This window comes from Rhyacophila brunnea, unplaced genomic scaffold (genome assembly GCF_057557595.1).
Source record: "Rhyacophila brunnea isolate RB1 unplaced genomic scaffold, BYU_Rbru_1.0 scaffold_7, whole genome shotgun sequence".
In the NCBI taxonomy this organism is placed as follows: domain Eukaryota; kingdom Metazoa; phylum Arthropoda; class Insecta; order Trichoptera; family Rhyacophilidae; genus Rhyacophila; species Rhyacophila brunnea.
This window is the reverse complement of record NW_028233339.1, coordinates 32,086,617-32,096,028: the sequence shown is the minus strand read 5'-3', so window position 1 is coordinate 32,096,028 and position 9,412 is coordinate 32,086,617. Positions and strand designations below refer to the sequence as shown.

The window sequence follows — 9,412 nt, the reverse complement described above, 5'->3', positions numbered from 1 at the left end:
CTGATATGAATTCTTCAGTAATTTGTATAATATTGAGAAAGTTAAGGGCAGTTTAAAGAGCTCAGTCACAAATATACTGGTCTTCAACAATTTACAACTCAACATGAATTATTAATACTTTGGACGCTGAAGACGCACATGCGCGAAATGACACGCGGCCGATCGATGTAATTAACGTGCATTTTAAAGGTACTAATTAAAAAATCATTACATAGTCAGCAGGGAATGAGTTAATATTATGTCAATATTTGTTTTAGAAGACGCAGTCTCTCCGTATTATGTAGGAGATTACAATACTGGAGTATTTTTTGGAGAATATACTAATACCAAAACTGACTACTATTCTACTGATTTTTCAACAGAAAATACGACTCCTGTAAGATAAAATATAATATACTTATTAATGATATTAACATATGTTATGTATTTATAGAACTTAATTAATGAATAATATTTCTGTGAAAAATAATTCTTTATAGGTAAATTTATTACCTGCACTTAATATTATTATATACAAATAATTTTTATTCACCCATAGTAAATTTAAAAAATACACCCCTAATTATCCCTCAATAGGTAAAAAACCAAATCCATTGTTGTATTATTGTACCCAGGACAATGGCTGCATTTTGCAGGATATGATTGAGAATTCTCGAAAACTTGTGAAAAATCTTGATTCACATTTTTCGACAATGTTTTTTTATTAGTCTCTAAAATTCAGGTATCGTTCAAAATAATATGTTTATTATAAGTTCACTGAGTACCTAGGTATAATTATTAAATATTGTTGATAAGCATCAATGATTGATGGTTTTAATCGAATAAATTTTACAATATTCATATTTTCTAGCTTTCGAGTCTAACTTCTTTGATTTCATTATGGGAGCCATATATATTATAAACATAAGATAATGTATAGGAAATTAAAATTTTTAGATTTTCTCCAGACGACCTTAAAGTAATTACATAAGTATATTATTTCACCTGAAAGACGTAAAAATGTTTCACGTTCTTTTTTACTCTAGAGGATTTTTACGATTTCTCCTGGATCTAAAAAAGAGCTCTCACATTTTTTCGTCAGAAGAAACTCAGGGAACCTATCTCTAATTCTTGAGAATCAAATATTCTGATTTCTCAAATTCTCAAATCCCTAGAAATCATAACTTCTAGCTGCATTACCTTTTTAGATTTCTCTGAATATCCGCTATCACGAGATTCACGAACGAAGTTTTTTCAATATGTACCATTTTCTGAGAGGAGAGCCTCCATGGTTTCCAGGGGTAAAAAATATATACATCAAAATAATCCAACAATTGGTTTTTTTCAAACTATAAATCTAAATTCCCAAGAAAAACATCCGCAGAAAAGAGACTGAAAACTAACGCGATAACTTGAAATGCGACGACTACTTAAATGATATTTCATAAATAAACTTTGGAATAATTATTTTTATTTTTCAGATATTTTTCAACGTGGTTCAAAATTTTATAAATCGCTTACACGACATGCTCAAATCACCGGTACTACCCAGTGTCTTAGAAAAAGCTGTCGATGAGATGAACAGTGTCCTGCTACTTAAAGACATCCAACTTCCTGTGGTCCAAGCCTTTGATAATGTACTGGATGCAGTAGAGATTCCTCAGGACCAGACGTTTATCAAAATAGTAAAACAAAACATTGCTGTGGTGACCTCTAAACGAAAGGGGCGTGGTGCCATCGTTGGGATAAAAGTTAAAAGGATTGGACAAGAAGACATGAACGAAGATACCATTCAACTACTAATAGAAGGTTGTAATAATCATTTCGTTATTTATCGTTATTTCGTTATGTACAAACTGTATTCGATAGATTCAGCGTATACTTAGTGATAATTCATGATTATTAATAAAAATGAGTTTTTCACTTTGTATTCACTACGTATGCCTATTTAAAATTACTTTATGACAGTGGTACACAATATATTTGAAAGAGGGGCCAATTTATCCAATATTTAATTTTTTACGGGCCGCAGTGGGTAAAAGTGTTGAAACATAATGATATATTATACTAGACCACAGGTTCTCAAATTTATTTCGACCATCGCCCACTTTAAGATTTAAAAAAAATCTAGTGTTCCCCATGTTTTTTAACTTTTCTTTTTACAGCAACATTTGTTGCGTATCTTAATTAAAAACAGTTATTGAAAATATAATTTTTAAACATGTATTATTATATGGATAGGATAGTGATAGGGTGTGACCCATATCCTATTTCTGAGATCAAAGAAAGTTTCAATGAGAGAAAATAAAACTCATACTTAATAACATTTAAAGAAGGCTTTGAATTTAAAACTTATCTAATGTGAAGGATGAATCTGATGCATTTCGACGAGTTTGTTATATCAGGCTCGAATTTACTTAAAAACCGCCGTAAGGACCCGATAGGGATGGGATCGCCGCGATCGACCGCAAATTTTTGTATGAAAAAAAATATCGGAAATCAGACAATTTTCTTTAATTAGTTGACTTAACACATTGACTGCTGACCAGATAATTTCTAATTAATTACCACGTTTACATATCATGTTAATTATATCTAATGGGCAACTAATGCAAACGCGCCAGTCGCGTTGTCAGCACTAAAGAGTTATCCTTGGACTACGTACATAAAATATAAAGCTGCATCCATATTATTACATGCGTAAGCGATTTTAATTTAACCGTTTATACGGGACTCCACGCATTCAAGTAGTAAATCGCATCTCAAGTGGTGTCGTGTCTAGATTCCGTCGGATTTTTTTAGATAGAATTTGTCTGCCGTCGCACCTCTAGATTTCCTTAATACCCCCTAATTTTCTTCTACCGCCTTCTAAAGCCATCTACTGCCCCCCTGAAAGCCGCCAGCGCCCACAAGGAGGCGTTATCTCCCACTTTGAGAAAGACTGTAATATATATTTAATTATTTTTAATTTAACTGTTACACTCAGCTACTCGAATCACTATCCACTCTGCATTACGTACCTAAATATTATGTATTTTCACGATAGAACTTAGTATAGATTAGGGTTTTGTCGTCTTCAATGAACAATTTGCCGATAAAGTAGCTACGTGTTATTTTGGGCCGCGGTTTATGAATCACTGCTTTACGACACGTGTTTTGATCACATGGTGAGTTTAAGTAATTACCGGTACTGAAATTTACTTTTGAGTTTTTGTACTTAATAAATTGCATAATTATTTTCAATTTTGTGTAGTGGGCACAAAAAAGAAGCTATGTAATAATGGAAAGAGATAGTTGGTAAAATTCCAAGCGATAGTTGTGTGGAGGGGGTGGAAACTTTCAATGGAAAAATCGCGCGGAATGTGGAGCGGTCTAAAATGTTGTTAATAATTATATTTATGTTATTGCTGTAATTGATTATGTTATTTTTTTAAACTTACACTATTCGTGCCATAAAGCTTGGCACGTTATGGGTTTTCAATTAAAATTCATTGTTTCAACGCCGACGAACTTTTTGGCATTCCACTTAAATATTTATGTATTACATAATATATAAATACAATAAATATTATTCACAAACTTCATAATTTTGTATTTAATTATATTGTATCCTATTTCCAGATGACTTTTTTATTTTTATATTTGTTGGTTTACCGTGCTTCTATCTCGCATTGTCACATTTTATTAAAGCAGTCAATTAAAAGTCAGTCAATGCAAACTTTGCTGGATGATGATTTCAGTATTGGGTAACTGCTCCTGAAACATTAATAGTTATAAAAAACTGTTAATATTTCCCATCCCATGTCCCCCATATCCTGAAGTGGGCCTCCAGGTTAAGATGTTTGGCGGCACTGTCAATTGTCGGCACTCGGCATCATATTATGAAGCACTTATCGCAACCCCCTTTTGTGATAACCAAGTAACACGCAACCCTTCGCCGTATTGGATACCTACCTAGTCATTTTTATTAGTCAGGGAATTTGCTAAAAATAATAATAAAATTAAAACCCAGTCGTGAAATAGCGCCTTTTTACTATTAGAGAAAATTTGTGGTGTGTGTTTATCTCACTTAACTGGTTGACCTACCACACTGGGTCCCGCTTAAGCCTGGGCCCCAGGCTAGAGCCCTGTCAGCTCCCCCCTCTTGTGGGGGTCATGTCCCATCCATACGTAGGTGCTCGTGATACGCTATAGAAGACCGAGTGTGGAGCGGGGCGTATGGATACTTTCTGTACGAAGAGCGACATTTTATTACAATATTTTGATATTAAACCATTCTATTTAAAATGATTTAAATGTTATATTACATTTTGCTTTTAACTAAAATCCACAGAAAAGTAGTACCGATACCAAACTGAGAATGTGTCAATAATATTTTATTTCATACTTCAGCATTTCATAAATTTGTTTAATCTATCTTATTTTCAGATGACCTGCGGGATCCAGATTTATACGAGTCCAATGATGATATAATTGTAACGGTACCTTCGAACATATGCTATGGTGAACAATTATCTTATGTAGTCAACAAAAACGATGCAGCGTTTCCGAAGAAAAATAACAATACCTGGCAAGTGAACAGTCGAGTACTGGGTATATCATTCAACAATAAAACTTGTTTCGAAAAGTCAGACTTTATCGATATACATTTCCACCCTCTCGATAATCGACAACCGAACAACAAGAAAGCTTGTGCTTACTGGGACGTTAAGAATGAAAATTGGACAATAAATAAAAAACATTGCAATTTGTTACCACCGGACAAATTAAGACCCACAGATATTTGCAGATGCAACCAACTGACTAACTTTGCACAATTAATCACATATTATGATATCACTGACACCGTCCAAAATATTGTACTGTCTAGTATAACATATGTTGGCTGCATCCTTTCATTGATTGGGATTATGATAATATGCCTCACTGGCGTGATTTCACATACATGGAGAGCAGAATTTTCTAACAAAGTATGGTTGAATTTATCTATATCTGTAGCTTTGTTCGTTGTAATATTTTTGATTATATCCATCTTAGATTTTGCTGAATTCGACACATTAGTTTGCATTAGCACCGGCGTTCTTTTGCATTATGGATTGTTGTCTTCATTCTCGTGGATGTTTTTGTCGGCGTTCATGTCTTACAAAAAGATTAAAAGAGTTTTTGCAAGTGAAGCACCTTACAGGCTTTTGAAAGTCTGCATAATTGGTTGGATTGCTCCCATTTTTCCAATTTTCATTTTATTAGTGACAGATTCGAATACATACCTTCTACATTTTAGGCAGGGGGATACTCAAACGGATTTTTGTTATCCGACTGGGTTGGGATATTGGTTAACAGTTTTTCTTCCCGTAGCATCTGTTGTTTTTGCAAACACAATGCTGTTCTTTTTGATTATTTATAATATTTTTAAACAATCAGACATTACAAGCCACGGAGATAATAAACAAATTTTCCGAAAGGTGTCAACTAGCTTTCTAATGTTCTTCCTTTACGGGCTGACTTGGATTTTTGGTCTCTTTTCTAATAATATTTTTTTTGCTTATATATTTTGTTTTACAGCAACGGCACAAGGATTTGTATTATTTGTATTTTTTATAATTATTAATAAGAAGACTAGAAATATATGGAAGAGATATCTCGGAATAAAAGATAATTCTATAAATAGTAGTAAAGCAGTCAATACGAAAAATAGCTCAGACTATGAAAATAAAGATATCGTAAAATTGAAAGAATATCATCCATCAGCTTTTAATTAAAATAATTGATAATCTATTTCTTCCACAAGATCATGACTTATTATTATCAAGAATATTACAAATTTATTTTAAATAAAATTAATACATTTAAGAGTGAGGCAACCCAATTGTTTAAATTACAAAAAAAATAATCGCCTCAAAGAAAGCATTCGGCACGCGTATAATCTCCGCAATATCCGTTGGAGTAAGATAGAAGAAATTTAATATGAATAAGCCACATTAGTGAAGCTAGACATGAAACCGGTAAATATTTGTTTGACTGATGTACTTAGAGCAAAACTGGTGGTAATTGTTTGTGAAATATATAGTTTTTTTGTGCGAAATATAGAGATAACGATCAATATTTTTTGTTAATTTTGTAAAATAGATATTTATCTGTACTATGGTTGCCATACTGAGAAGTAAGTTTATGTTATAACATTTCATAGATAAGTAAATAAAAATAAAATTGATGCTCTATTGCACTAAGAAAATGGCTTCGTTATAGCCAGAGATGCTCTCTCTTTTTAGTATTATTACTCTAAGAATCACCTTATTTTTAATCAATTTCACTAAAACTGTTCTATGAAAGGCAATTCTATGAAATGAGCCGAGTTTTTAGATTTCTTCCATCAATTAGTCTGGATACCCTTATGAATTGTGGTAATTTACGTATTTCTGTTTCTCTCCGGCTTATGTATTGTAAATTTAATAATCATGGAAGACCGGTTTATCATATGGGTCATCGATAAGGATTGAGCGTCCAGAAGAGTGCCATATGGTTATACCTTTGAGTTGGACACGCCGCTGCCTGCCCGTCCACTGTGGCCTAGCACAAATAACGTGCCCGGGGTTAATCATCGTCCCTTTTTGAATAACTCCCTAATATCAAACGCTTCTTAGAACTAAAGATTTTAACTATAATAATCAGAGTTTATCTCATATGTTTAATTGTGTATTTCAAATAAATAAACGAGTCTGCGCAGACCAATTCTTGTCTTGTCACCCTAATTAAGTACTGTTTTTTTAATATTATACTATATGCTGACATATTATAATACGATATCAATTCACATATTATGTCCTCTCTCACACAAACCAAAACTAAAACGATGGCACTATAGTACCAGATCCTCAGATTCTTATTATTCCACCCCCCCCCCCGTTGTTAAATATATATCTATTGTTTGCACGATAGCCGAACGGTAATGAGTCGGCTTAAAAAGTCGTGGATCTCGGGCTCAAAAATGTTGGGTCAGGCAAAATCACATGTTGTTTTTCAATCTGTATTTGGGCCCAGATACGGACTTAATATGTTGAGTAAGTGATTACCTACCATTTGTTACAAACCCTTTTTGTGAAGAGGCCATTGTCCACATCGGGTTGGAGAGTCAATTTAAAAAAAAAAGTATATAATATAATACACGCTTTGCAGTACACACTGGGTGTTCGGGGTAACCATTCAATACATTTTAATTTGATATAAATAGATAATTAGGAAAGTTGAAATATTTACAACTAGTAACCTATTTTTGAACTGTTTGTTTAACATAAAATAATAATAAAAAATATATTTGATATCTTTGAATTAGTATGTAACCTACGTATTCTTTAGGAATCTAAGTAAAATATTCATGCTCAAAATTGTTATCTACGATAAAAAAATATAAGATAAGTTAAAGTGTAGTAAGATAAATATATGAATAAATACTATTGATATGTATACCTACTGTAGAATATGATGACTTATAAAAAATATGTGTAATATAGAAATATTTATTAAATTATTAAAGGTACTCAAGTGTGCTTTATTCACAACATTCTAATGTGGATATCCAGGAAATGTCTTCACTCCCTAGATCCACTGAAAGATCCTTTCCCTGCATCAGTTGAGGAGTACCGCGTCTCTTTCTGCACAATCCAACTAGGTACCTGAGTCTAATAGCGCCTGTACACATGCTTGGATTAATTGCACCAACAGTGTATATTTTAAACTATCGCGATAATAACCGTTCACACGTAAAAGTGCTGACTGTCTTGCCAATCTCATTCTTTACGAGTTTGTGAGAAACTTTATTGTCATTTTATGGTACTATTTGACATGTCGTGAAAATTGGTTAACCTAAAAATGAGTCTCTGCACGGTGCAGTTTGTTTTTTCAGAAGTTTAATTCAGAAGCTACTGAAGTTTTTTTGATTTACGCATGCAATCTTGCAACTTAACGTTTATACGTGCATTTTCGTGTTATGGCCGCGATAATACGTACTGGCAGTAGTAAATCTAATTATTATTATTATTAAAATATTATTAATACTATTTTCTATATTCTTTTCCTCTCTTTTTTGAGGGTAATATTTGTTATAATGTAAATTTAATCTCATGTTGTGTACGCCTTGAATTTAGATTTGTTATGTCCGCAATATTTTGTTTTCTTAAATACCTAAATAAATAAATCCGTGCTCGTGTTAGGGGTGTAATCCATGGAGTATAAGTCTCACTACCCTGCTTTTCCCTTCTGGCATATTGATATGGTGCCTCTTGAGTGTCTTCTAAGTATCCCTCTCACCGGATTCGCCCCACTTCCATATTATCTGAGATGTCAGGAGGATCACTGTACAACACATACAGGTCCAAAGGAGTTTCTGTATATCTATTGCAATATCAAAAACCCCCTATATTTTTTGTAAAGCCACTCAGTATTTAGGTATTTTCATATATATTGAGTTTTAGGTTTTAGGAAAGGTTAGTTCTAGGAAAAGCACCCAAACCGGTTTATACTGCAAATGGTTACCCGAGTAACCACGCGTTTCAAAAGTAACCAAGAACTGGCTAATTTTACACGGTTAACCAAAAAAATTCTTAGTAGGTACTTGTAGGAACAAAAAATAGAATTTTGTAAAAAGAAAATACTGATAATTATAACGCCTGTACACGTGCATGGATTTACTGTCGGTAATAGTGCTTATATTAAGCCATCGTGACAATAACTGTTTACACGTAAAAGTGCTGACTGTCTCTCCAATCTCATTCTTCAAGAGTAATTGAGACGCGATGTTGTCATTTTATAGTATCTACTATTTCGACAGGACGTATTGAAAATCGGTTAACTTCAAAATGAGTAGTTAGTTTTTTACCGGCAGGTTCGCCATTATCGATCGACTGCGCAGGCGCAGATTTTACTTGTGCATAAAAAATCAGAACAATTCAAAAGCTTCCAAACTTGTTTGATTCATGCACGCAATCTTGCCAACTGCAGGATAATACATGTTTCCCCATACATTTTCTTACTGTGCACAGTAAATCTATGCACGTGTAAACGGGGTATTTTTATTGTTGAGAGATAGTTCAGCACAGTGGCCGCTATAAAAACCTTTTTGTAATGCAAATGGAATTTGCCAAAGTCTCACCCAATCATGCAAAGTTGTTGGTTCATATCCCATGTGTACGTCTTGTTTACTCAAAAAACTCACCATTCCCAGTCAAAAATTGATTGGTGTAGTGGTCAGGAGTCAAATCGGTTATCTCTAATTGTCATTGAATATTAGGGAAAACAAAATAAATATTATGTGTGCCAGTCAAAAAATTTCAAATATAAATATATATTTTTTCTGTTGACATTTGAAATCATTTACAATTTTATCATGAAGCATTGTTATGTTCGTAAACTCAACAAGTGGATTGCTCAGTTGTCATTC

At 33.1% G+C, this 9,412-nt stretch overlaps 1 protein-coding gene across 1 annotated transcript; it reads left to right on the top strand.

Moving 5' to 3' along the window:
- The first annotated feature begins 1,505 nt into the window (after nucleotides 1–1,505).
- LOC147064723 (adhesion G protein-coupled receptor G2-like) lies at nucleotides 1,506–5,738 on the top strand. The gene is made up of 3 exons (XM_085957690.1): nucleotides 1,506–1,791; nucleotides 4,408–4,549; nucleotides 4,850–5,738. Exons 1-3 carry the CDS (start codon nucleotides 1,506–1,508, stop codon nucleotides 5,736–5,738), a joined length of 1,317 nt encoding a protein of 438 aa, XP_085813816.1.
- The last annotated feature ends 3,674 nt before the right edge of the window (nucleotides 5,739–9,412 follow it).